This window comes from Bos indicus x Bos taurus, chromosome 1 (genome assembly GCF_003369695.1).
Source record: "Bos indicus x Bos taurus breed Angus x Brahman F1 hybrid chromosome 1, Bos_hybrid_MaternalHap_v2.0, whole genome shotgun sequence".
Lineage (NCBI taxonomy): Eukaryota > Metazoa > Chordata > Mammalia > Artiodactyla > Bovidae > Bos > Bos indicus x Bos taurus.
The window spans coordinates 144,153,610-144,181,447 of NC_040076.1; the positions used below are offsets into that span (position 1 = coordinate 144,153,610).

The 27,838-nt window shown below is 56.2% G+C and overlaps 1 protein-coding gene across 3 annotated transcripts in view; it reads right to left on the bottom strand.

The window, feature by feature from the left end:
- ITGB2 (integrin subunit beta 2) overlaps window positions 1-27,584 on the bottom strand; it is a 29,316-nt gene extending 1,732 nt beyond the window's left edge. Inside the window, exons 1-14 of one of the 3 annotated variants that reach the window (XM_027547675.1) lie at window positions 27,412-27,584; window positions 15,327-15,387; window positions 14,902-14,990; window positions 9,926-10,106; window positions 8,777-8,947; window positions 8,376-8,617; window positions 7,367-7,522; window positions 6,324-6,419; window positions 4,515-4,604; window positions 3,669-3,809; window positions 2,021-2,208; window positions 1,695-1,939; window positions 1,299-1,518; window positions 913-1,115 (exon numbers count right to left, since the gene is read on the bottom strand). In XM_027547675.1, coding sequence (XP_027403476.1) covers window positions 913-1,115; window positions 1,299-1,518; window positions 1,695-1,939; window positions 2,021-2,208; window positions 3,669-3,809; window positions 4,515-4,604; window positions 6,324-6,419; window positions 7,367-7,522; window positions 8,376-8,617; window positions 8,777-8,947; window positions 9,926-10,106; window positions 14,902-14,990; window positions 15,327-15,384 — 2,080 coding nt within the window. In that variant the 5' untranslated portion in view covers window positions 15,385-15,387; window positions 27,412-27,584. Of the gene's footprint in view, window positions 1-912; window positions 1,116-1,298; window positions 1,519-1,694; window positions 1,940-2,020; window positions 2,209-3,668; window positions 3,810-4,514; window positions 4,605-6,323; window positions 6,420-7,366; window positions 7,523-8,375; window positions 8,618-8,776; window positions 8,948-9,925; window positions 10,107-14,901; window positions 14,991-15,326; window positions 15,388-15,720; window positions 15,742-27,186; window positions 27,392-27,411 lie in introns of those variants that run through there. The other 2 variants (XM_027547685.1, XM_027547694.1) reach the window with 2 other exon arrangements.
- Between the last annotated feature and the right edge of the window lie 254 nt (window positions 27,585-27,838).

Genomic DNA, 27,838 nt, shown 5'->3' on the forward strand with positions numbered 1-27,838 from the left:
TCAGCCTCTCTGAGTGGGAAGGGTGGGGTACTCAGATCTGGTGTCCAGATGGCTCTGGGTGCTGCTGCTCCAACCCTTACACTCATTCCCTCAGGGGTCTGTTGTTCTAAGTCCCTCCATCTCAAAATGTCATCATCACTCAATGTACCTCCTTGAAACTGACCCACCCTCTGCCCCCACTCATCACCTGTCCCTTTCGATCCTGCCCAGAGTTACATTCCAGAGCAGGCTCTGTCCACGCCGCCCCCAGGGCCCCAACCCAGCCCTGCTCAGTGCCTGGGCCGGGCTGTGGCCCTTCCCAGGTGTGTGTCCGGCTTCTGAAAGCTCCTCTGAAAGCTGTTGGCAGCCTCCTTTTATGTCTGGGAAAAGACCTAAGGCTCCCCTGGACTCTCAGGGGTCCAGTAAGTGCCCAGCCCAGCACCTGAAACCTTCTCCAACTATCTGCAACTGTCCTCCTTAGAGATACCTTCTGACCTCTGACCTCAGAAACAGGCCCCGCTGGAGTCTTTGCCCCTCAGAACCTGCTCATATGTCCCCAGACTATGTCATGGGGGGACCTATGAAGACTGCTCTGGTCTCTGGGTCCTGGGCAGAGCCGGGTGACTGGAGGGTAGTGGGCATCTGGGGAAGAGAGCAGCAGCTCTGCAGGCCCCTCCAGGGCAAGGGCTGGACTTGGGTCTGGAGGTCCCCACGATCCCCTCCGCCCGGCTCTCAGGACCCGCTCGGCTTGGGGAAGCTCTACTGTGGGACAGCCCACCGCCCACAACGACGGGGGCGGGCTGAGAGATGAGGTGGGGGCGGGGTATGGTGGGGGTGCGGCGGGGGCGGGTTGAGAGATGCAGGGCCCCGGGGTGGAGAGTAGGGGCGCGGAGGGGACTCTTCCCGACACCCCCACCCCCACCCCGGGCTCACCGAGCATGTCGTCCACGTGCACGTCGTATCTGTCCCGCCCGTCGCGCTGCACCAGGGTGTAGGTCATCCAGCAGCCCTCGGAGTCGCGCTCCTTGCACTTGCGGCCGGGCACCGGGCTGGACAGCAGCTTCGTCTGCCCGCACGCTGCGCTGCAGTTCTTGGCGAAGGGGCCCTTGTCGAACTTCAGGCACTCTGTGCAGGGGCTGCGGGGAGCCGGGGCGTGAGCGCGGGCGGGGTTGGGAGGAGTGGCCGCCGGGAGCGGCGGGTCTGTGCAGGGCCTTCTGGGGAGGGCGGGCCGCCCGCGCCCCCGCCCCGCGCCCGGGGCCGGGCAGTGGTTCTCCCCATCCGCAAGGAGGTGCGAGCCCGGCGGGGCGGCGGACACTCACGCGAAGCCCGCGCAGGGCACGGGGCAGCCCGGGCACTCGCTGCACAGGGGCGGCTGGTAGCCGGGGTCGCACTGGCACACATTGCAGCGGCATCGGCCGCGGCCGCTGCACTCGACGCCGTCCAAGTTGAGGCAGCCCTGAGTGGACTTGAGGCACTGGCATGCCGAACCCTCATACTGCTCGTCGCACCTGCAGGTGCCGCAGAAGCAGAGCCCCCTCTCTGGAAGACAGCGCGGCCGCGGACTCAGTCCCGCCCCAGCCCCGGCCCGCTCCGGACCCCATCCCCGCCCTGGAAGACAAAGCCGCCTCGGACTCAGTCCCTCCCGAGCCCCGCCCTGGCCAAAGCCCCCGGCCCCATGCGGCCGAGGCTCTGTCCCGCGGCCCCCCAGCACTCACTTTCGCCCCCGCAGACTTGGCCGTCGTAGCGTTCGCAGTTGACGTTGTCGCACTCGCAGAACTGGCCGTAGATCTTCTTGTTGGGCACGTCGCTCGTGTGGCACACGCACTGCCCGCAGATGCAGTCCCCCAGCCCCGAGCAGATGATGGAGCTGTTGTCCTTGCGGCAGCTGCCCTCCAGCTCCTGGCTGCTCCGGCCCTGCGTCTGGCACTCGCAGTTCTTCCCGATGTAGCCGGCGTCACACCTGCGGGAATGCGGGGTCAGAGCCCTCCGGAGCGCACCCTGCTTCCGGGCGCCTGCGCCGGGGGCGGGGCGGAGGCCTCACCTGCAGACGCCGCACTCCATCGAGCCTCTGCCGCCGCAGATGCTGCCGTCCCTGCTGGCGTCCCGGCATTGGCACTCGCACTGGGGGAGGACCCGCACGGTCACCGTGTCCGTGAAGCCCAGCGCCCGGATGGTGAAGGACTGCTGCTGGATGCACTCGGTGGCTGTGACCTTCACCTGGAAGGTGATCTGTCATGGGAACGTAGAGCTCAGGTGAGCATGGGACCCCAGGCTCATGACCCTGCTCTGATCTCCTCTGGGCAGCATGAACAAGGGCACAGCCTAGAAGGGGAAGGGCCACCACCCTCTGCTACCAGGCTGGTAGGGTGCTGCCTCTGCTGGGCCAGGGAAGGAGTGGATCGCGGTGGGAGAGGGAAAGGACAGGGACATTCCAGGTGGCTCCAGGGCTCAGGAAGGGAGATGAGGGAGAAGATGAGAGCTGTAAACTCGGACATGCTGGAACATGCACCCCCACCCAGCTCCCCCCACCCTCCATCCTCAGGTGGCCTGGACTTGCGCGGAGGTGTCTTTAGAATTCTTTTAATCATGCATCTCTTAAAGGGATTTTAAAGTGACTTCGTATTAATAAATGATGTATATTTTCTCCAGGTATTTTGTCCTGAAGCCCGGAGGCTAAGATGTCAGAATACCATAGGAAGTCCTAGATTCTGCATCTGAAGGTGTATCTTGAGCCTGAATGCCCCAGAAGAACTGAGCTGGCAGCACAGAGCCCCACCCCCACCCCCACCCCACCCCACCACACACACACACACACTGCTCTGCTGCTCAGCCCTCAGGGAGCTTCAGGGAGCACCCGCTCAGCCTCACTGCCGGTCAACGTAAGTGAGTCTCCACCCAGTACATGAAGACAGAGCAGAAACATCAGGGAGGAATCAGGCAGTCAACACTGAGTACATTCGGCTATGGATCCCCCAGTTAGAGGGGCAGAGATTTCAGTCAAAGTTCACATGCACTTAGTAAGTCACATATTTGAAAGAATTTCAATGTCATTCAGAAATAAAAGGAAGTATTTTGCTGAATATTAATTCACAGCTGGTGAAAGGAAACGTTGAATCACTCCTGGTCATGACAAATTTAAACTATTAGAGAAACAACTCACTGCCTGCTTGTAATCATCTGTGTGGCCCCTGCTTTAATGTCTTTGTCAAAAAACAGGGACTTCCCTGGTGGTCCAGGGGTTGAGAATCTGCCTTCCAATGCAGGGGACTTGGGTTCCATCCCAGGTTGGGGAACTAAGATCCCACATGCCAAGGGGCAACTAAGCCCGCTCACCACAACTGGAGAGCCCATGTGCCACAACAAAGATCTGATGCAGCCAAATAAATAAATTCATAACAATAATAACAATAAACAAAACCACAAAAATCAGGAAAATCAAACCAAAGCAGATGCCCAGAGGGGAAGGAATGCCCTTTTTAGGCGTGTGGTGCTATGCCCAGCATTTGCCACCAGGGGGCGCTGGGGTCTGTCCACATCAGGCCACAGCGTTTGTGGATTTTAAAAGGAAGGAACTGGACCGAAGGTGGACAGGCCCAACCTCTTAGCTGATCCCTGGTAGGCCATTGGCCAGGGCACACCCTCTTGCTGTCCAAGGGGAACCCCTTCCAGAGGCTGGGAGGGAGCCTCACCGGGACGTTGATCTGGACGCCGTCGCAGTCCCCTCTGGGCTGGTCCACCTGCGATTTCCCGTTACTGCAGAAGGAGTCGTAGGTGACTTTCAGGGTGTCAGGGAGGGTGCTGTGATCCAGGAAGACTCTGGAGGACAGTTTCTGTGGGGAGACAGTGGTGCCATCAGACTCATCTTCCAGGCCATGGCTGGCATGCCTCTCACCTCCCCCGCCACCCACCACACATCCATGGAGAGCTCTGTGGGTGCCAGGTCACCCACGTCACGCCCCTCAAGACAGGCCAGTGGAGGGTACGGACGTGGAGACAGGCCCCAGCCCCATGAGAAGAGGGGCTCAACTCTCCACTCACCACTGAAACCCCAGTGCCTGGCACAGGGCAGGAGCTGGAAAAACTGTTTAAGTGAATGAGAGAGACAGACACAGAGAGAGAAAAACAGAGAGACATAAAGGTAGACAGAGAGGTGAGACAGCCCCTCCCAGACAGCATCTGGAGTTTGGGAGGGCCTGCTGGGGCTTAGGGCTCCAACAGGGCAGGAGCAGCAGATGGAGCTCCCCCACAGGGCTCCGAATTCACCCAGTGCTGCCAGCGCTTCCTGGTGTGCCCAGCAAGCTGAGCCCGTGAGGCCCTCAGGCCCTGCGGCTGTAAGAGGGCTTGACGCTCATGCTCCAGCCAAGTGCAGGAGGGCCTGGGGTGGCACCTACCGCGCCATTAACCAGGGAGGACATTGCTCCCCAGTGGAGGCGCCCGAGGGTGGCCCAGACAAGGCCGAGGCTCTCCGCATCAGATCACCCTCCTGTTGACCTGCAGTGAGGACCCCATCTTCGCTGACTGCCCGGGGGACTCACATTGTAGGCATTCTTAATAAGCTCCACCACGTTCCTGGAATCTTCAGACAGCTCCCCGACTGCAGACTTGGGGATGATCTCTGTCAGCTTCTGTCAGGGCAGAACACAGGTAGCCGTGGCCAGAACCATGGGGCTGAAGACTCCTCAGTGTCCACCCAGTTCTGTAACACCCCTGAGGGTTTCCTTCGTGCTGGTGAGATGGCCCAGACAACCCCCCACTTGACTTCTTACTGTGTGCATGGTCAGTGTTGTGTGGGCAGACATTTGCTTGGTAAAACTACTTCCCCCTGGTTATTTCAAGCTGGTCACTGAAAGCAGAGCCGGGAAGACGTGCCACAGCTGGGGGCCCGCCCCACCTCGCAGATGTGACAGGCACAAACAAACCAAGGGCACGGGTCATCGTAAAATGTGGCATGAAGTCAGGAAGCAACGTGTACCGAGCGTGTGAATGAGCTGACATAATTTCAACAATGGCTGCATTAAACAACAGCGTGCCAGTTGACTCTGGCAGGCAGGACCACATCCAGTCCAGGTACATCTCTTCGTAGGCAGGCCGGAGCACCGGGTCATGCAGGCAAGCCTGGGGCCAGCCTCCAGGACCATCTGTGCCCTCTGCCGCCGCCTCTCTCCCGCTTAGCTTATCTTTCACAGGAAATTACACCATCAGTTTATCTTGCAGAGCCGAGGGCTGGGCCATGTCCCTGCCCCCAACCCTGCTGTGATGCCCTTGAATGGAGTCCAGTCCCCTCCATTTGTGGCTTACGAGGATCATCACAACCTGGCCACCCACCTTGGGCCTCCATCACCGAGCAGGTGATGCTCCTAGCTCCTAGCTCAGGACCCCGCTGGGGCTCGGGAAGTCCTCCAAGCCACCTGCTCTCCACTCAGAGCAGAAACATGTACTGAGGAGGGTCCTGCGTAAACTGTCCACACAGACCCTGGGCCTCCTAGAACCCCCCAGGAGCTCCAGGAATGGGGGTCAGGAAGCTGAGACTCAGCGAGGCCTGTGACTGCCCGGGGCCTCGCCCTTGCTGGGGTCCACGTATTCCATCTCCAGCTCCTGCCCTCTCACCACACTGCCTTCTGGGACACGAGTGTGCTGGGACCCATGCTGCCACTCGGTGAGGAGAGACTGTCGCATCCGGTAATTCGGTTGGGGACGTGGTGACTGGAGGTCCTGACCTGCCGGTGCTCAGGCAACTTGTGGGGCAGTGGTCTCTCAGCTGCACCCCCTTGCCACTGCACCCACCCTGGCCACTTGTCCCTCCTCCCTGGATGCCCCCTGCATCCTGTGCCCGAGGTGGGGCCCCGAATGCTGACGGCGGGTGTGGCTGGTCCCACCGTTGGGCCTGCAAGTGTCCCGCACAGGCACAGCAGGTCACAAGCAAGAGGAAGGAGCCTGGGACTTAGAGGAGGAGAGGGGCCAGGAGGCGCCCCCAGCCCATCACAGCCAGAGGCCGCCACGCTGAGCCCAGCAGCGAAAACACAAGACAGCAAGTAAAACAGCCCTCCAGTGACGGGCAGAGGGGAGAAGTGCTGATGTGCAAATGTACTTGGACACAAAACAAGGAACTTTTCCTGATGTGAAGAATGGGACCTGCAGACTCAAAGGGTTTGCTATGTTGTAGCAAAACCACGATCACTGAGCCACAGGGACCTGTCAGCTCCTCCCTCCACAGTGCTCACTGTCTGGGGCCGCCCACATGGCCTTGGCCAGCACACCCAGTGCAGAAGCAGCACTCAGTCTGATCACCCCAGATTTTGTCACTCTTGAGCTGCAACACCTTGTCCTGCCTCAAGCCCACTTACCTCGTACGTTTTCACCATCTTCTTGGTTACTGCAAAGATGGGCTGGATGTTGCTTTCTGCCAGTTTGTGTGCCAGCTGGCCCACCGATGGGTAGTCCTAGAGAGGAGACCCCCAGTCAGATAGCCCTGAGGCTGGGGACAAGCCATCCAGGCACCCGTCAGCCCCTACAGGCAGAAGTGACTGCCCAGAGTGCAGAGGCTCCGCCCTGCTTGTGCTGTGATGGGGCTGTTCCCAGTGATGTTTGCAAACACGTAAGAGAGTGGGATTAGTAGGGAAATGGACAATACTGAAATACACTCAAGAAAATATTAAAAGTTGTGGTGTGCTTCTTGATCAATGCACCAAAAAAGAAGTCCAGTGGCAAGTAACGGCTCACAGACCCTCAGCGTGGAGATGAGTGAGCAGCACCTCGCTGTGTCTGAGCTGTAGGGCAGAGATCACAGACGCTGCACGCCAGCATGCGTAGTCACTCAGTCGTGTCCAACTCTGTGTGACCCCATAGACTGTAGGCCGCCAGGCTTCTCTGTCCATGGGATTCTCCCGGCAAGAATACCAGAGTGGGTTGCAATTTCCTCCTCCAGGGGATCCTCCCAACCCAAGGATCGAACCCGTGTCTCCTGTGTCTCCTGCCTTGCAGGTGGATTCTTCATCCGCTCAGCCAGTGGGGAACAGCACAGTGGCACTATTTTCATAGCTGTCTCATGTACAATTTCAGACAGAAGCTCACAGGAACCTCAGATGTCACCTTCATCCTGTCCCAGTCGGTGGGCCCCTGAGAGCTGCCACCACCACCTCCCGCCTCAAGTCTGCAGGCTGCAGGTGGAGGGCCCCAAGGGTCCCATCTCTGAAATCCTCTGCAGCTCCAGGGATTACAATGCCAGCAGACCAGGGAATTCTACCCTCTCGGTGCCATCAAAGCACCTCCCTGGGATCGAGGGCCCCTTCTCGCCCCTCTGGACTCCGGGCTGGGAGTGAGCCTGCACCCCCGCTGCCCTGGGGCAGACCCACACCCTCCCACCTCCCACCCAGGATGCTGAACTCACAAATTCGTTGCTGCTTTTGTACAGGTTGTCTTCCAGGTGGCAGCGGCCGTCATTGGGGGTGAGGATGGCACCCAGCTTTCCATCGCCCGCAAAGTGGAACCCATCGTCCGTGGCGAACACCAGCAGCCTGGTGACATTGCGCCAGCCGATTTCCTCCTGACAAAGAGACGGTGGGGATGACCTGCCTCGGTTTCCCCAGTGGGGCCCCCACAGACTGCAGGAGCCAAGGCTGAGCTTGCTATGGGGGCCTTGTGTGCCCCCAACACCTGGGTTTTCTAGGGAGCACGGGGAGCACAGAAGGCCTCAGCTGCTCGACTCAGGGTCCTGTGTCTGCTGCAGATTCCAGCGCTCAGGGGAACCCGAGAAGTGTCTGCAGGGTGACAGCCTCCCCGATGCCTGGGCGGGTGTGGGACACCGAGGGGATAGGAATGCACATCTGAACACTGCATCCTCCATGCCCAGTCAGCTCAGATCTGGGAGCACCTCCTAAGGAGATACTCCCAAAGAAGAAAAAATACTTAGAAATGTTTATCTCAGTGGAAAAGCACTGCCAACACAGGAAAGCGGCCATGGGCACTGGGGTGAGGAGGTGATGGAGGTGGGCACGTCAGCAACACGTGTCATGAACCATGATAATCACACAGACGTGAAAGTCTGGGTCTATGAGGCAGGGCGGTGTGCCCAGGGACCAGAGCACCTGGAGGGCTGGGATCCCATCTGTGAAGGCGACAGGACTGCGTGGCTAAACAGGATCGACACGCTGTAACACTGACGTCACAGATACAGTGCAGCACAGGACCACGTGGGAGGGGTCAGCAGTGGCCGGGGAGTGGCCGGCACTGACACTGAAACCACATAACTGTGGGCGAGCCTGGCCAGGATGACCTTATTCTCTGAGGGGCTCTGGAAGTAGGGGGACTACCAGGATCGGGCGGCAAAGGGGTCTTGCTTTCCAGGGTCATTTCCTCTTATTTGGGCTTCAGAAGGCTTGCTCAGGACGGAGCCTCACCGGGCACGCGGCCACCTGCATCATGGCGTCCAGCCCACCCTCAGGGGCGTCCAGGTTCCCCGAGATCAGCTGCTTCCCGACTTCTGTCTCGAACTGTTTGGAGTTGTCAGTGAGCTTCAACACGTGCCTGAAGGCGAACGGGGGCTGGCACTCCTTCTCCTTGTTGGGGCAGGGGTTCCGCAGCTTCTCGGGGTGCGTGTTGACGAAGGGGAGCACCGTCTTGTCCACGAAGGACCCGAAACCTGGGGGACAGTGAGGGGTCATAAGCCTCTTACCAGAGCGGGGTAGGAAGGCCCGGCACGTGGGGAGGGGCCTGGCGCCCTGCCCTTGGGGTGCAGAGGTGCAGAGGTGCCTGGGACCGGGGCTTGGGGTTTCAGGGGAAGATGGAGTAGCTGCCTCACCAATGCGGCCCGACTCGGTGATGCCATTGAGGGCCCGGAGCAGGTCACCCCCCAGCTTCTTGACATTGACGAGGTCATCCACCATGGAGTAGGAGAGGTCCATCAGGTAGTACAGGTCGATGGGGTAGCCCTTGGCCCTCTGGAAGGTCACGCTGAACGAAGCTGCCTGACCTGCCAGGATTTGGGAGAGAGTCAGGGTGTACCACCTGGTCTGGGGATGAGGGGGTTCGGGGGCACTGATGCCTCTGCAGGCCTCAGAACCCTCAGGACTCCCCCATTCTCTGAGGCTGGTGGATAGGATGCAGGACGCCTATTCAGATTCCGATTTCAGGCAAAGCACACGTTCTGACATAGAAGACCATCTGGATACAAGATGTGCTGGATACAAGAAGATATAAGAAGTGGTCATTGTTTATCCAGCACTGTCGAGATTCAGTTCTACCTGGATCTCTCTGGGTCTCCCTGGTAACGCCTTCTCTACCACCAGCTGCTAAGCAAACCTGCCAGGGCCCAAAAGGGCTCCCTGGCCATCCTGGGGACACCCCCCCCACTTCCTCAATCCCAGCTGCCCTAGTTTCTGCTCCTCGTCATCTTAATCACCACCTGCACTTGTAACGACTTCTTTCCTTGTCAATACAAATAGCCTGTGTCCCCAGCTCTCAGGTAGATGCCTGGTGCTCGACAAAGCCATGACCATCAAGTCCCCTCTGCCAGCCCACCTTCCAGCATCAGCTCCCCCATGTGGCTACCCCAGCCCTGCCCAGGGCCGTCCACCATAACCCCCTGCTGTTCCACCAAGCCACCTTCCTGAAGGATGTTTCTTGGAGTGCTAACAGAGAGCTGTGTCCTATACCTGGGTCTGTGGTTAAGTCAGGTGGGCAACATTGATTCAAAGGTTTACTTGGGTTCCTAGTTTACAGGCCTTATCAGAGCCTTCACTCAGCCAAAAAATACCTCATCTTCTGAGAGAGGGATAAGGAGTGTTTTCCAGATGGTTTATTCTCCCTTTTTTTTAGGACGCAGAACTCAGCGCTAAAAGCGAGACTAGGCACCAGCTGCAGATGGGGCGTTGGGGACATCCTCCTGGGGCAGGGACACATGGATACATGCGCCATTAGGGCCGGCCCACCCCTAGCCAGCCAAGCCTACCTGGTCTCAGGTAGAGCGTCACTTCCTGTGGGGACAGCTGCTTCCGACTGCCCGCCTGGCTGTCCCGGGTCTCAGCGAGGCTCTTGGGTTCCATGATGTCATCAGCTGGGCAGCCCTTTGACAGCAGCTCCGCTCGTGTGTCACAGCGAATGGAGTCGGGCTCCCCTTGCCCTGTGAAGTTCTGGGGGAGGCAGGGGTCAGGGGTAGCACAGAGGAAATATGGGAGCCCATGCTGTGGGTGCTGTGCCAGGCTGACCCCCTCATCTGCTCCACTGTTCAGGAAGAGGTCCCTGGGGGGCGGGGCGGGGATGGGGGGGGCTGGGCAGCCTCTTCACAAGGCTCGGGGTCGCAGGAGAGCCTGGCGCCAGTGGGCTTCTCCCCACAGCCTCCAGCAGTGGAAGCAGCTCAGGGCCAGCATCTCAGCTCCAGGCAGACCCATGGGTACCCTCCATGGCCCATCGAGCAGCTGGCCCAGGTTTTCAACCCCTTCCTCAGCAGTGCCTTGCTGGCAGGGAGTGGCTCTCTCCTGAGGGACACGGGTGCCCCTCTTGGCCTACCAGTTAATGCCCGGGCACCCCGGGAACCCGGAATAGAGGCCAGGGCTCTGGGCCAAGTAGATCAGAAGGAAAAGACAGGGGGGAGCGTGGGGGTCCTGGGTCCAGGGCACTTTCCTCATGACCACCCTGCCCCCATGAAGGCCCCCTGGATGTCGCTGCAGCAGGGAGAGCCAAGGGGCCGCGTTGGTGGGTCTGGCTTCCTCCCACAGAGGGAGACTAGGGGATAACAACCAGACAGGCCTGATAAGAGGCACTCAACATGCTGGCAAATTTGGAAAACTCAGCAGTGGCCACAGAACTGGAGAAGGTCAGTTTTTATTCCAATCCCAAAAGGCAATGCCAATGACTGTTCAAACTACTGCACAACTGCACTCATCTCACACGCTAGCATGGAGAAGGCAATGGCACCCCACTCCAGTACTCTTGCCTGGAAACTCCCATGGATGGAGGAGCCTGGTAGGCTGCAGTCCATGGGGTCGCTAAGGGTCGGACACGACTGAGCGACCTCACTTTCACTTTTCACTTTCATGCATTGGAGAAGGAAATGGCAACCCACTCCAGTGTTCTTGCCTGGAGAATCCCAGGGACGGGGGAGTCTGGTGGGCTGCCGTCTGTGGGGTTGCACAGAGTCGGACACGACTGAAGCGAATTAGGAGCAGCAGCAGCAGCAGCCCATGCCAGCAAAGTAATGCTACAAATCCTCCAAGCTATGCTTCAACAGTACATGAACTGAGAACTTCCAGATCTTCAAGCTGGATTTAGAAAAGGCAGAGGAACCAGAGATCAAATTGTGAACATACCTTGGATCATAGAAAAAGCAAGAGAGTTCCAGAAAAACATCTACTTTTGCTTCATTGACTACACTAAAGCCTTTGACTCTATGGATCACAAAAAACTATGGAAAATTCTTAAAGAGATGAGAGTACCAGGCCACCTTACCTGCCTCCTAAGAAGTTTGTATGCAGGTCAAGAAGCAACAGTTAGGACCAGTCATGGAACAACAGACTAGTTGCAAATTGGAAAAGGAGTATGTCAAGGCTGTATATTGTCACCCTGCTTATTTAACTTATATGCAGAATACATCATGCGAAATGCCGGGCTGGAGGAAGCACAAGCTGGAATCAAGATTGCCGGGAGAAATATCATAACCTCAGATATGCAGATGACACCACCCTTATGGCAGAAAGTGAAGAAGAACTAAAGAGCCTCTTGATGAAGGTGAAAGAGGAGAGTGAAAAAGTTGGCTTAAAATTCAACATTCAGAAAACTAAGATCATAGCATACAGTCCCATCAGTTCATGGCAAATAGATGGGGAAACAGTGACAGTCTTTATTTTCTTGGGCTCCAAAATCACTGCAGATGGTGACTGCAGCCATGAAATTAAAAGACACTTGCTCCTTAGAAGAAAAGCTATGACTAGACAGCATATTAAAAAACAGAGACATTACTTTGCTGACAAAGTTGTGTATAGTCAAAGTATGGTTTTCCCAGTAGTCATGTATGGATGTGAGAGTTGGACCATCAAGAAGGCTGAGAGCTGAAGAATTGATGCTTTTGAACTATGATACTGGAGAAGACTCTTGAGAGTCCCTTGGACTGCAAGGAGATCCAACAGGTCCATCCTAAAGGAGATCAGTCCTGGGTGTTCATTGGAGGGACTGATGATGAAGCTGAAACTCCAATACTTTGGCCACCTGATGCGGAGAGCTGACTCATTTGAAAAGACCCTGATGCTGGGAAAGATTGAGGGCAGGAGGAGAAGGGGGCGACAAAGGATGAGATGGTTGGATGGCATCACAGACTCAATGGACATGAGTTTGAGCAAGCTCTGGGAGATGGTGAAGGACAGGGAAGCCTGTTGTGCTGCAGTTCATGGGGTCACAGAGTCAGACATGGCCGAGCCCCTGAACAACCAACAAGGAGGCCAGAGAGCTGGGGGGCAGGGCCAGACTAAAGGGGCGTGGCCACTAGAGGGGTGGTGCTTCCTGAGCTGCCTCTGTACTGGCTTCACTTTTGAAACCCTATTAAAGATTTTACTGCTGCGTGCCTGCGAGCTGCTTAGTGGCTCAGTCGAGTCTGACTCTTTGCGACCTTATGGGCTCTAGCCCGCCAGGCTTCTCTGTCCATGGGGTTCTCCAGGTAAGAATACTGGAGTGGGTTGCCATTTCCTCCTCCAGGGGATCTTCTTGATCCAGGGATGGAACCTGCATCTCTTGCATCTCCCGTGTTGGCAGGCAGATTCTTTACCACTGAGTCAGCTGGGAAGCCCACTTTAAGTGTTAGGGAAATAAAATTAACAGGAATGGGGAGGGGGAAAAAATCCCTAAAATGGAATCTGCTCAGAAGCAATTTAGCCTAACTGCATTTCAGATGCAAACCAGAAGCTCACAGGAGGGAAGGGAGAAACCCACCCTGAGGAGGGACTTTGCAAGCTGGACTGTGACTGCTTGCCAGCAGAAGAGCATGCAGACCACACCCATCTCCTCCCTGCAGTGCTGTGGTAGCAACTCTGTAACCACTTCCCCAGAGTCAAAGGAGGAGGAAATGTGGAAATGTATTGTGGATGTTGGGAGCCTGGCTTCTCATGAAGGGAACCAGGAACCCTCTGGTGGTGGCCAGGCAAGTGCCAAGGGGCCAGGAGCGCCTGCTGATTCCAGAGAGAGAGCTCAGGAAGTGATGCTGGGGTGTGCTAGTCGGGCACAGGGCTAGCCCCAGGGCTCCCATGGCCAAATGGGGAACAATTTGAGCTTCAAAATGACAAAGTGAAAGTGATACCATATAAGCTACGGAGTAACAGAAACATCTATGGGTCCACACCGATGAGAAAGAGAGAGGGAGAGTGCAGGAAGGAAATATTCCTCTTACATTAGGAGGCATTGGAGGGAGTCATGAACAGGAATGTCACCATTCTGCAACCATCCCAGTGATAACTGATTCAGGCTCCCATCAACCAATGGACACTAGAGTGAGTGGGTGTAGGCTACAAGGGAAGCAGAGTGCTTCCTGGCTTCAGAGCATCTCCCCACAAATTACTTACTAATTGCAAAGGGGAAATACTGGCATCACCGTGGAGAGTCTGGCAGATGATTCCCTCAGCTGAGTGGTCTAGGCTGTCATCGCCCGTACTAGGACAGAATGACAGCCGGAGCCCTGGGGGTTCCTGCTGAAAGGCCCACCCCAGGCTGTGTCAGAGGGAATGCCAGACAAACCCACACGAGGGACATTCTGCAGAACTGCTGTTCTAAACTCTTGAGGAATGTCAAGGATGTGAAAGACAAAGATATCTGAGGAAAGTTCCAGGTTTGAGGAGATAAAGAGACATTCGAATGCAATGTGCAATCCTGGATTATAATATTGATCAGTGAGGCAGGGATGATAGCAAAGACATTATTGGAACAATTGGCAAAATTTGTACAAGGTGTGTAAATTTGTCTTTTTATTTATTTTACTTATTTATTATTTTGGCTGCACTGGGCCTTCGCTGGGCATGGGCTTCAGTAACTGTGGTGCAGGGGCTTCGTTGCTCCACGGCCTGTGGGATTTTCCCAGACCAGGGATTGAATCTGTGTCCCCTGCATTGACAGGTGGACTCTTAACCACTGGGCCACCAGTGAAGCCCTGAGCTGTGTAAATTTTATCAGAGTAAAGTACTGTGTTAAATTTCCAGGCTTTGATAAATGCATTGTGGTTTTGTAAGTAAATACCTTGTTTTTGAGAAAGTCCCTGGAAACCTTAAGGGACAAAGGGGCTCATGTCTGCAACCTACTCTCAAACAATTGAGAAAAAATAATAATGTGTGTGCACGCATGTGTTTCCAAACAGACCTGCAGTGTCTGAACCTCAGGGGTCTCCAGGAGGAGGGAATGGTCAGTATCTCGGGGGTCCCCAGGGAAGGGGTCCTCCCCAGGAGGAGGTGGAGTTCCCCTACATCCTGGCTGTCCTGGGCCTTTGCCTTTTTCCCCAGAGGGTCTTGCAAGTAAAACATGAAGTAAGGACAGCAGAGAGTTCAGGACCCAGTAGGGAGCTTCCCCACTCCTCCCGGTTCTGGGAGTGGATGGCTAACAGGGAACCGGGGCTGCAGCAGCTCTGCCCACACGTATCTCTTCCTTGTCTTGCCCAGGGCTCCTGCCTCCAGGGCCCAATGAGCTGCACCTGGCCCGACCCAGTGGTTTCACTTAGATCTGCCTCTGCCAGGCTGTCTGGGGACACCACTGTGTCTGCCTGTCTGTCTGCCTCTCTGACAACGCTGCGTCCCTGGCCTGCTCCTGCCCCACTGGGAAGCAGAGTGATAGTGCTTCTGGGGGCCGGCAGTTTCAGAGGCAGAGAAGGGGCTCCAGCCCAGGAGGAGGGAAGAAGGGAAGGGCAGGCTGGGTGAGAGGACCCTCAGGGTGGCTGACACCATTCAGCGAGGCTCTTACCAGTTTCTGGCACCAGGCGCAGCCGGGGCCCGACTCGATGCAGTCCCGGCAGGTGCTGACCTTGTACTTGGTGCACTCCTGGGACAGGACTGGGAGAGAGACACGGGCTGGTGATCCGGCACCGGTCGACCCCCCTCTCCCAGAGATGGCAGGCCTTCCAAGGGCAACAATGAGGGGCTGGGGGCTGTGAATGGATGACCAAGCCCGCAGGCAGGGGTGGTGGAGAACGAGGGCCAATGGGAGGATCAGGAAGCAGGGAGGAAACCAGGGCCCACGGGATGCTGTCTTCAGCGGGGTGGGGCCCAGGTCAGCCCCAGGTAGAGGGGCAGGGGAGGGCAGAGCAGGGCCTTTCCTAAGGCCCCGCCCAGGAGGGTGTGAGGGTGGGTCCCGCTGTTCCCGGGAGGAGCCACCCCCGTGGGACTCACCGGACTGGAGGGCAAGCAGGCCCGCTAGGAGCAGCAGCTGGGGGCACTGGCGCAGCATGTCCTGAGGAGGGAAGGGGCAGTGACATAGCTTCAGACCCCAGACTCTGGGCCTGGAGACACAGAGTTGGGAGGCCCAGTCCCTGCTGCTGAGGGCTGCTCAGCGGTGGGGTGGGGCCCACACAGGTCAGTCTCCCTTACCCCCTCACCCAGGCTGTGTGACCAGCAGGGGAGGAGGCCTGAGCTGGTCATGTGCTCCACTCCGCTGAGCCATCCTGACCTCCAAGGGTGAGCAGGGAGTGGGCCTCCTGCCAGTGACACACATACACACACACACACACACACCACACAGGTGTGCCTGAGGGGTGGCAGGCTCTGGGTCAGGGCCCTGTGTCACCTTTGTGGCCCTGAGTCCTCAGCGAATTGAGCTGAGCTTGGAGCAGAGACTCGGTGTGCCCAGGCCTCCTGGCAGGAGGCAGAACCAGGATTGTGCTGGCTGCCTGCTGGACGCCTGCCCCCAGGGCGAGGAGGTGTGACTGGACAGGCCCTGCCCACCCCATCCTCTGCTTGCCTCTTGTTTACAGAAAAGCTGTGGTCTCCCAGGCCTGGCTGGGGAATTATGATCAAAGGATGTGAATGTGTAGTAACAGCGGCAGTTGGGCCGGGAGAACTGGTAAGAATTTAAACAGTAATTCAGCCATGTGGCAGTCACAGAAGCTTTAGTTTCTCCCTGAAGTACCTAGATAACAGTCTCTGAGATACATTTCCTAGGTTGTTTTACAGAAGCTAAAATCCCCACCAAACAGAAGAAGCTGACTGAATGATGACCATGAACACACGGCCCCGGGACCTACTGGATCCTGAGGACTGATAATGTTAACCCCTGTGATCCTGCCCTATTACCTCATCATCAACCAATCAGAGAACTGGACACAAACTGATCACATACTCTGCTAAGCCCCCTCCCTCCTTTTGGCTTTAAAAATGCTTTGTCGAAATCTTGGAGGAGCTCGGGGATTTGGGGGTGGGGCCTGAGCCACAATCTCTTTGCTCGGCCCTGCAGTAAGCTTTTCGCTGCTCCAAGGTGTTTCGGTTTGTCTGGCCTCACTCTGCGTCGGGCACTTGAGCTTGGGCTAGTGGCCAGCACACAGTCCTGCAGAGCCACCACCTGCCTTATCTGCAGCCACCAGCTGTAGGCCACCGCCATTGTGTTTTTCTTATTCCGCACCTGCTGTCCTTAGAAACCCAGCACCTGGAGTGAGGCCTGGACCGGACGTTGGGTCATCACTGACTGGTACTGATGCTCCCCAGGCACTGTGGCGGGGGCGGGGCGGGAGGCTGGTATGCTGGTTCTGGCATTGGGTCTTGGAGGTGGAGGCAGCACCTTCAAACCCACTGCCTGCTGCGTGGGACCCAGCCAGCCGGCTCCGCCCTCAGGGAATTGCTGCCCACCCCCTCCCTGGAAGTGTCCCAGGGACCCAGATCCGGCCCAAAGTGACAGACCTCCTCTAGCTTAGCTTCCAGGAGGGATGGCAGGGCTTCCTGGGCACATGAGCCCCCAGGTCTGAGAAACCTGTAGGGCTGCGGCCTTTTAATCTGATACTAAGAGAGTGGAGAGAGTGCTGAGAAGCCAGCAAACCAGAGGCAGCGGACAGGAAGTGGCTGTGTTTTATCAGAAACCAAGATCAAACCAAGATGAACAGGCTCGCCCTGAATACCTTGCCCAGTGCACTGCTGATGGTGTTGGCCAGCACGGTGGCCTCGGGGTCCCAGATCTGGGCCCGCAGAGGCTCCGGCCCAAGGTGTGCCTGTGTGGCCGGCCACGTGGTCCCTGCTGTGGCCCCTGCTGTGGCCTGTGGGCTCTGGGTGCCCGTGGGGTGGATCGTGCCCGAGCCTCTGCTCTCCCATAACCTCTGCATGTGTACCAAAGGCTCTGGGTGGAGGAGGACCCCAGGGTGCCCCTGGGAATTCCCAGTCCTTTTGAGTTCCACCCAGCCTCACCCTGCTGTCTTTTCGGAGGGACCTTGCTCCCTGGTCCCTGCCAAAATTACAATCAGGAGCTAGAAGTGTCAAAATGGAACCGTGGGTCCTTCCTGTTCAGGTCAAAAGCAGAACTCATGCCCTGCTCTGGCCTCCAGGGTCACAGAGTGGAACTAGGAAGAAGGTTTCAGTTCACTGCATGCCCACCCATTTGTGAAAGCCCGGAGTTGCCCCAGAGTTCTCCCAGTCCTTTCAGGTTCCACAGCCGGGTGGCCTGTCGGGCCAGTGTGTGCCCATGACCTCAGCTGATCCGGGCGGCCTCAGGAGAGCACCCCACATCTGAGCCAGAAGTGGCTCCAAGTAGAGGAGGGGAACCCCCCATCCCAAGTGCCCCAACCATGCATGTGGCCTAGTAGGGGGCTATAACCCCAGCTCTCCACGCTTGTTCCTGTGGCCACAGATGGAACCCCAAAGGGTCAGCTGGCAGGTAACCCCATCCTGGCCTATGGAAGCTAAGGCCCCTCAGCACCAGGCTGCGGACCCTGAGCTGCTCACAGCTGGAGCCCCTCCCACACAGGGGGGATGGCGAGGGGCGGGGAGAGGGGAGGGGAGCCGATCACAGCTGGAGTGGTACCCCTGGAGCCCCTGCCACCTGGAGGGAAGGGAGTGTACCTCGGTTAGGCAAGACAACCCACAGGCCGCAGGTCCTTCCCTTGACCGCAGGAAGCTAGTAGGGGGGGTGGTCTGTCCCCACAAGTGTCGTCCCCACTCGCTTCCTCACTCAAGCATTGGGACAGCCTCTGCCAATGGCTCCAGCCTGGCCCCGGTGTCCACAGCCCCTCAGGGACAGGACACCTGGACACACGGCAGCTCTGGGAGCTGAGGCCGGCCAGCCGGGAGCAGAGGCAGGGCCTGCAGCCAGCCCTGCGCTCAGCTGCAGACAGAGGTCACAGCACCCGTGCCCCGCGGCCAGGACTGGCTACCAGAGCCTTGATGCCTGAAACCAGCATCGCGGGGCTTTGCAGACTGAGACCCCTCTGGGTGCTGACGGCTCAGGTCAGTGTCAGTCCGGGTCCCCCAGCGACACGCTCTGCCTCAGCTCTCTGTGTGCCTGGAGGGGCTTGCAGGCCTGGACCAGCTTGAAGAGCCCTCATGTACTTGGGGCGCTGACTCAGCTGGGACAGCTGGTCCAAGAGCAAGGAGGAGGCGCTCCAGCCGGCCACCCGAGCCCAGGTGTGTGGTGCCTCCCTGATGATGTGCCAGCCTGAAGGCTGCACTGCACGCTCCTCAGATCAAAGGGCAGCCCAGCACCAGGACTCAAGGTGCAAAACCCCAAGTCCAGGCAGGTTCAGAAACCCAAGGCCACCCCCACCCCACCCCCACCCCCCAACCCACTGCCACTGGTAAGGATTTTGCATCAGAGTCACCCTTGAGCTTGCCCTTGCCCAGCAGGGGGGCGCTGGCGCAACTGAGTGCAGCCACAGAAGTGGTTCATCTGGAGACCCCGGGCGCCCTGAGGATTACCCTTCACAGTGGACAGAGGTCTGAGCTTCACGGACTGAGACTCAAAAGAAAAACTAAATCTATTCCTTTCAAACCCCACACACGCCACAAAACCCCATAGTTCATATTTGGTAAAAGACAAGAAAAAGAGGAAACATCAACAAAGGGAGAAAAGTTTGAGCAAGAGGCAGTGGGAGGCCCACATCCGAGGCAGGGCGAGCTGATGTCAGATCAGCTTCCTGTCAAAGACAAAGCCTCTGCCAAAGTGCAGACCCCTAGATGAGGCCCCTCTGACTGCCATCAGAGCCTGCCATAAACCCAGAGGCATGGCCAGTAAGTGACGAGGAACAGAAGCGCCCTGGGGAGGTTACAAGAGGAGAAGGCAGTGTCCAGATGCACCCTGGGAGGTGAGGATTCAAGCCTCTTTCATGTAGAAAAAGTGTTTACATCAACCTTTAAACGGGTATCAACCTTTAAAACCAAGAAGACAAAGTTAAGATGTAGTTGTGCCTGCTTTATGTAAAGACAAGAAAGAATTGGACAGAAGCAGATTGCAACAGAGGCTTGAACCCCCACCTCCACTCCAGGACTTAGAGTTTCAGAGAGACCAGGGAAGAGGAGGAAACCACCCACCGATTCTCCAAACCCACACATTCTCAGGCCCGTGAAAACCCACCATACACGTTCACCACTGCTCAATTCACTGTCCATGGCAGAAATTTTCAGGGCCATAGTTTCTGGCCAAATGGAAAAAAAAATTGATGCCCCCCCACACAGTTGCTAATTGGAACCTTTAAGGCACTCTGCTCAACATCACTTGAGTTCAAGAGGAAATCAAGTTTAATGTTTACAGACACGTCAGAAAGGAGAGCGCACAGTGCTCACTGATCAACATGGTGAAAACCTCTGTCCCTGCAGAGACAGAAGCCTAAGGGCCTGGGTGGCTTTGTGCCGGATGAAAAGGAGTGATGACGCACACCTGCAGGACAGAGAGCTCGAGGCAAGAGAAAGAGCCAAGGGCTCAGGAAGTAAGGTGAGGGAGGGAGGAAACAGACAATAGAAGAAGCTGGAGAGTCTGAAAACAAACGCAAAAGCTGAAACTGATAAATACACCGAAACCCATTTCTTTGGAAAAAGCAATCCAGTAGGTCTCATCTGGAAGAGAGTGTGTGTGGCAGGTGCCAGGGAGCTTAGAAAGGGAAGTGGCAAGGTGGCTGCCAGCTGGGCAGTGGCCTCTGAAACTCATCTAGAAGCTTTGGGACAGAGTTGGTGCCGCCCTGAACCTCAGACCAATGGCCAGGAGAGAGAAGTGAGCAGCAGGACTCTGGCCTTCGAAGGTGCAGGGCAGAGCACGTTCCTGGGGAGATGCGCCCCCTTCACATCACGGGCCAGGTCAGCCCAGGTGCAGGAAATGAAACGATTAAAGGAATGAGAGACTGCGTATTTCAGAGTAAGGATGCTGAGCATAAAAACTAAGGGAGAAGCTGTTAGAAGATAGACTCTGAGACGAAAACCCTAATTTGAAAAGACACATCCCAGTTGTTTATTGCAGTGCTGTTTACAGTAGCCAGGACATGGAAGCGACCTAAATGTCCATCAATAGAGGAATGGACAAAGAAGATTTGGTATATATATATGATGGAATATTACTCAGCCAGGAGAAAAGTTTGCCTGGAGAAATGTCAATAACCTCAGATATGCCCGATGATATCACCCTTATGGCAGAAATCGAAGAAGAACTAAAGAGCCTCTTGATGAAGGTGAAAGAGGAGAGTGAAAAAGCTGGCTTAAAAAAACATTCAAAAAACTAAGATCATGGTATCCAGTCCCATCACTTCATGGCATATAGATGGGGAAACAATAGAAACAGTGACAGACTTTATTTCTTGGGCTCCAAAATCACTGCAGATGGTGACTGCAGCCATGAAATTGAAAGACAGTTGCTCCTTGGAAGAAAAGCTATGACCAACCTAGACAGCGTATTAAAAAGCAGAGACATTACTTTGCCAACAAAGGTCCATATGGTCAAAGCTATGGGTTTTCCAGTGGTCATGTATGCATGTAAGAGTTGGACCATCAAGAAGGCTGAGAGCTGAAGAAATGCTGCTTTTGAACTGTGGTGTTGGAGAAGACTCTTGAGAGCCCCTTGGACTGCAAGGAGATCCAACCAGTCAATCCTAAAGGAAATCAAGCCTGAATATTCATTGGAAGGACTGATGCTGAAGCTGAAGCTACAATACTTTGGCCATCTAACCCGAAGAATTGACTCATTAAGAAAGACCCTGAAGCTGAGAAAGATAGAAGGCAGGAGGGGAAGGGGATGACAGAGGATGAGATGGTTGGATGGCATCACTGACTCAATGAACATGAGTTTGAGCAAGCTCCGGGAGATGGTGAAGGACAGGGAAGCCTGTTGTGCTGCAGTCCATGGGGTCAGAAAGAATCAGACCCGAATGAGTGACTGAACAACAACATTACTCAGCTGTAAAAAGCATGATATAATGCCATTTGCAGCAATATGGATAGACCTAGAGACTGTCATTTGAATGAAGTAAGTCAAAAAGAGAAAGACAAATGATATGAAATGATATCATATCACTTATATGTAGAATCTGAAAATTGGTACAAATGAATTAATTTACAAAACAGAAACATATTCACAGACATAGAAAACAAACTTCTGGTTACCAAAGGGGAGAGAGTGGGAAAGGATAAATTAGGAGTTTGGGATTAACATTTACACACTGTTGCTGCTGCTAAGTCACTTCAGTCATGTCCGACTCTGTGCGACCCCATAGATGGCAGCCCACCAGGCTCCGACATCCCTGGGATTCTCCAAGCAAGAACAATGGAGTGGGTTGCCATTTCCTTCTCCAATGCATGAAAGTGAAAAGTGAAAGTGAAGTCGCGGGCTCCTCCATCCATGGGATTTTCCAGGCAAGAGTACTAGGGTAGGGTGCCATTGCCTTCTCCAAACATTTACACACTACTATATATAAAATAGATAAATAAGAAGGACCTACTGTAGAGAACAGGGAAGGGAACCATATTCAATGTCTGTAATAACCTATAACCTATAATGGGAAGGAGAAGGAAATGGCAACCCTCTTTAGTATTGTTGCCTGGAGAATCCCATGGACAGAGAAGCCTGGCAAGCTAAGGTCCATAGGGTCGCACAGGGCTGGACACGACTGAAGCAACTTAGCATGCCCGTACACACGCATAATAGAAAAGAAACTGGAAAAGAATGTATATATATATACAGAATCAATTTTCTGTGCACCTGCATCAGTGTAAATCAACTACACTTCAACAAATTAAATAAAAAAGAAGACTGACTCTAAAAACAAAGTTTGTAGATAAAAAATTGAGTAGATGAAAACATTCAGTATTTGTCTCATGCAGAAGGTGAATGGTAATTTTTGTGTCTAAGGAAATCTCAGGAATAAAAGCAAAAAGGCAAATACCCCATAGAAAAGTCTGTTGTAAACACAAAATGCAGAAGAGAAGAAATGAAACTTGTTCTCAAACATTTGAAAAGGCTGCTCTGGATGATAATCAGGTATTCCAATCAAAGTACATAGATTCCTGGTCTAGTTATCAAGCTGGACACTGTTTTTAACAACTGTGATGCTCACGAGTGGAACCTACACAGAGGGAAAATGTGTGAACGGTGAGTCCAGCTCAATTTTTCCAATAAAATGTTGCTGTGTGAAAAAAAAGTAAGTGAACAATAACCAAACTAGGCCGTTTCTGCTGGATGGCGGCATTGTAAGTGTTTTCAATTTTCTTCATTATCCCAGTTTGTATTTTTCAAACTGCTGCAATAAACATATAAACTGATTTTTTAAAAATTCATACATTTAAGAAAATTTCAATTCTGTGGTGGTCAATGCATTGCTTTAAAATATCTCTGGATTCCCAAAGTGGTCAGTTTTTCTGTCCCCAGTGAGGACAGAGGGCAGTCCTCAGTCCACAGACTGAGGGCAAGTGACTCTCTGCTGGGATGCCGGCTCCCAACTCGGTCACTCATTCACTCATTCTCGGAACAAGTGCTACCTGTCTGGTCTCTGGCACTGTTCTCGATCCTAGGATTTTGACTTCTGCCAAGCCCTTGTGGTGCGCCACACCTCTGTCCCTCCCCCAAACTCCCATCACCCTGAAACCCTCACCACTGCAAAGCCAATGCACAGCCACATCCATGCTGTTTATAAAATGAACTGGGGACTTCCCCGGTGCTCCAGTGGCTAAGACTCCGTGCTCCCAGTGCAGGGGGCCCGGGTTCAATCCCTGGTCAGGGAACTAGATCCCACAGGCCACAACTAAGAATTTGCTTGCTGCAACTAAGAACTGGCACGGCAAAATAAAAATAAATATTAAAAAAAAAATGAATTGGTGGATTTTCATCACTAGATATTCAACAAGGGCCTCCAGAACACTGTTGAATGGTTCCAACTTGCAACTAACTATAAAGCGTTTACTTTTCGTCTTTTGTAACCAGATACGAATAAACATGTTTACAAAGTAAAACCACAGATGGGTGGGAGCACTGGTCCCGCTGGGCTGCCGTTCTGTGTGTCCCCGCCCTCGGGGCACTGGAAGAGGACCGTGCCCCATGCTTGGGGAGGCCCCTCAGGCAGGAGCCCTGGCCCTGCTGAGGTCTCGCCCGTCAAGGAAGCTGGCCTCAGTCCCTGACTTACTCCTCATCCAGCCAGGGAACACTTCCAGCTACTCCTAGCTATAGCCCAGGGCACAACTCCCCCGGACGACCCTCCCCTGGAAGCTTCCAGAGTGGTGGAATCAGGCCGCGTGGGTGTGAAGGTCTCTGCATTGCAGACTGGCCAGATCTGAGCACCCAGGAATCTGACCCCACACTGTGGGCTCTGTGGTGACCCGTGGGCAGAGGGCGGAGGCCGTGAAGGCCTGGGCCACAGCGACCTGACCACAGCAGGCACGGCCAGTCTTCAGGGGGAGCCTCAGGCAGCGGGCGTGGTCCCTGCCTGGACAGTCACTCAGGACCCCAGGTCCCAGAGGACCAGGGCTGGGTGATGCCCACAGCAGCCTCCCTGTGGGCCTGGCTGCCACTGACACCCACAGCCTCAATTCGTCAGCAGCTCCCTGGCGTGGGGAGGCCAGACCTGCTCCCCATTCCCGGAGGTGGGGGAACCAGACCTGCTCCCCAGGGGTAGGGGACCAGACCTGCTCCCCATTCCCAGGGGTGGGGGAACCAGATCTGCTCCCATTCCTAGGGGTGGGGGGCCAGACCTGCTCCAATTCTCCCAGGGGTAGGGATGGTGGCTCTGAGGGTCCCTAAGCCCCACAGCCAGGACAGATGCCAGGACTGGGGCCCCCATCAACCTGACCCCAGGGTTGCTATGCCTAAGTCTATGCCCAGTGCCAAGTGACTGTGGACAGGTCACAGTGACTTCCCATTCTGGACCTCGGTTTCCTCCCGGTCACAGAGAGCCAGGGGTGCTGTGAGCGTGAGTCTCATGCGCCAAGTACACAGGCCCAAGGGACCCAGATGTTTGCTCAAACTCTTCTCTGAATGTGCCGCAAAGATGTCTCTTAGACGGAGTCAACGTTGAATCAGTGGACTCTGGGTAAAGCAGATTGCCCTCAATGCTGTGGTTGGGCCTCATCCAATCAGTTGAAGGCCTTAAAGGAAAGATGGGGTCCCCCAGGAGGAGAGACCTCTGCCTCTGGACAGCCTGGAACTCCAGCTGTAGCATCAGCTCTCTGCGGGTTCTCCAGCCTGTCCTGCAGACTTGCGGTCTGTCAGCCTCCATAGTTTCACAGGTCAGCTCCACCAAACCAACCTGTCTCTCTGTACAAACACATGCAAACACGTGCACATGTTTACACACACACACACACACACACACACACACACACGTGCACATGTCCTGTTGGCTCTGTCTCTCTGGGGAGCCCACACTTCATAGCTCCCAGGAGAAGCACCTCAGGTTCAGGGAAAGCTGCTGGCATTTTTTGACAGCACCTCCAGGTAGGTGGGCACAGCTGTGCCTTCCTGCTCTGTGTGTTTCAGAAGCGGCAAGGGTGCCTGGCTCCCACATCTCTCTGCCCTGCAGGGGTGGCACCCCAGCCCCGAGTCCATGTGCTCGGCTGCAGACCTGGCCTCATGGGGTGCCATGCTAAACAGGGATCGTGCCAGGGCTCACGTGGAAGCTTGAGTCTGCTGGCTCCCTGGCACCCCCAGCCCTGCTGCTCGACTGCTGGGACGGTGAGCAGCCTGGACACCCCTAGCTATTGTGGGGGACCCTGGAACAAGCAGGAAGGCCTGCCCGGGTCACAGATTGGCAGCTTGGGGACCTAACTGCACCTGCTGCGTCACCAAGATGCCCACTCACCAGTGGTGGGAGCGACTGGAGACCCCAGGCCCGCCCTAGGGCTGCCGTCCGCACGGCCTGCCCTGCCCAGGGTCAGGGGGTGAGTGGGGGAAGGTAGGGGAGGTGGGGGAGGGGAAGGCGGGGGACATGGCTCTTTCTGAACAGCCCAGGTTCCCTGCCCACTGCGGCAGCTGGACATGGACTTCATCAGCCTGACCATGACCCCATTCCAGGGACAGGGCCCCAGAGGCCAGGGGGGTGACAGATGGCAGCATGGCTGGGACAGGTGGGTCTTGGCATCCCAGGGCCCCTGGGGCTTGGCCCCCCACCCTGTCAGCCACTTGCTCAGTAGGTGCAGGGGGTTTGGGTGGTGCCTCCTTCAGACCTCAGCTCCTGGCTCAGGTGGGATTGGGTGAGATGACCTACAGCCCATTTTAGGTCTTGTTTAGGGAAAAGGGAAATGGACAGGGGCCACATTAGCATTGCAGCCCCGCCCACCTGCAGTGTCACTGGGACTTCACTGTTCCCAGAACTGGCATTCTCAGCTGGCCCCACCACCCACAGGGGCTTAGTCACTAGCGCCTGGTAGCTGCCCCCGTGATGTTGGCTCCAGAGGGACTGAGGGACACACGCACAGTGACAGGTGTGCAGGCTACCGGGCCCCACCCCCACGTGCCTTCCAGACCAGGGGGGCCAGAGTCACATGGGGCCCCTCGGGCTCCACGCTGCCCCACCCACGGGGTGAAAACCTCTCCACAGTCCAGTAACCAGCCAGGCATGGCCTGAGCTGAACTTGTGGGGCCCTATGGACACAAGGCCAGCCTTGCCCACAGGCCCACATCGCCACCTCCCAGGGAAGTGGTTTTCGAATCACAAGTCGATTAGACCATCAGCTGGAGTGCAAACTACTAGCCCATTTCACAGATGGAGGCTGAGCAGCCAGCCTGGCCCCACCCGTTTGGCCAGTGTGTGGGCGGGCCTCTCCCATCCCCTGGACAGCGACGCCCCCTCTGCTGAGCTTCTGAGAGGCCCCTGACTTTCTGGGGTATCTCCCCTCAGAAACCTCCAGGAGCTGACTGTGACCTGCCCCAGGGCTGCGCTGGCTTGGTCCAAGCCAACAGCTGTGGGCAGGCACGTCCATGCAGATTTCAGCTGAGAAACCCGAGGCCGGCGGGGCTGAGTCTGGCTGCCTGGCCAGCCGAGCTCCCAGGAAATATCTCAATTTACTCCCGTCGGGACAAATCCCAGGGCAGCCAGGAGTCCCCTTTCCCTGAACTCATCTGGGTCCTTGGACCCTTGTCCCCACACTCCCAGGGGACAGGCCTCCAAGGGCCTGGTTGCGGGAGATTTAGGTCACACACCCAATGACCGCCTAAAGCTTTAACTGCCTCCCCGCATTTTCACATCATTAGGCCAGAACTCATGAGCCTCTGGACCCTGAGAGAAGAAGCAGACCTGCCTTCAACACAACGCACCATGGACACAAACACACACAGACACACACACAATGCACCTGGATACACACACAGACAGACACACACAAAGCACTGTGGACACACACATACGCACAGAGACACATACACTCAGAGGTACCACATGCACACAGACACACACACAGAACAAACACACACAGACACAAAATGCACCATGCACACACAGACACACACAGACACATACACTCAGAGGCACCACACACACACACAGGGGCTCGCTGGAGGACAGACCTGCCCGGCCAACTGTGGAAGCATGAAGAGAGGATGGGGACAGACCAGGGCAGGAAGAGGAGGGCACGGGGCAGGAGGAGGAGGGGGAGGCCCGGGAACCCTCCTTCAGAGCCCGGCCGCGCAGACCCCGTACCCCCGAGAGGGGCCTGGCCTGCCTCCAGCCTCCTTCTGGCTCTGCGGGGCCTAGTGGCCCCCAGATCAGGGGCTCAGCAAGCGCCTGGGCCTTGTTGAGAGACTCCCACGGCGGGACCGAGGCTGAGGTCTGCGCGCATCCTTCCGCCATGCTGGCCCCATCCCCTTGGTTACCTGCCTCCCAGCAGCCAGTAGCTCTGCAGCAGTGGGCTCAGCGCTTCCCCTCGTGGGGTCTCAGCTCAAGGGGCCTGGAGCGGACGACCAGGGCCACCAGGGCCCCCGCAGCCTGGGCTCCTCGGAGCTGCTTCCCTCGGGAAAGACAGCAGCCGGGGCCTCAAGACTGAGCAGTTCCCCTTCAGAGAAGCTAGCCCGGACACAGAGGAGCCTCTGTCCACTCACCCCTGGATGCCCTGGAGACCTCGGCAGGGGTGTCCCAGCTGGACTGGCAGGGGCTTCGGCTCTGCTCTTCACCAGGCTGGTGCTTCGCGGATCTGGGAAGACACTGGCCACTGGAGACCCCACGGGTGAAGGCGCGGTGCTTCCTGTTCTAAGTCAGCAACTTGGAGGAAGTAGTTACATGTGCTTGATTGCACCACTTGGGGCCTGTCATCCAGCCCCGGCCCCTCTGCCTACACAGCTCCAGCCCGGGGGCTGTCAGAGGAACAACATGCACACAGACACACCATCCATTATACATGCTCAGGGCGGGAAGCGGAACAGGGTGGGAGCAGATGGAGCAGGAGCAGGGCCCCTGGCAGCACCGCCTGTGCCCTCAGGGGATGGGGAACCCTGGAGGGCAGTGCCCAGGAATTTGCACCCCTGGAAG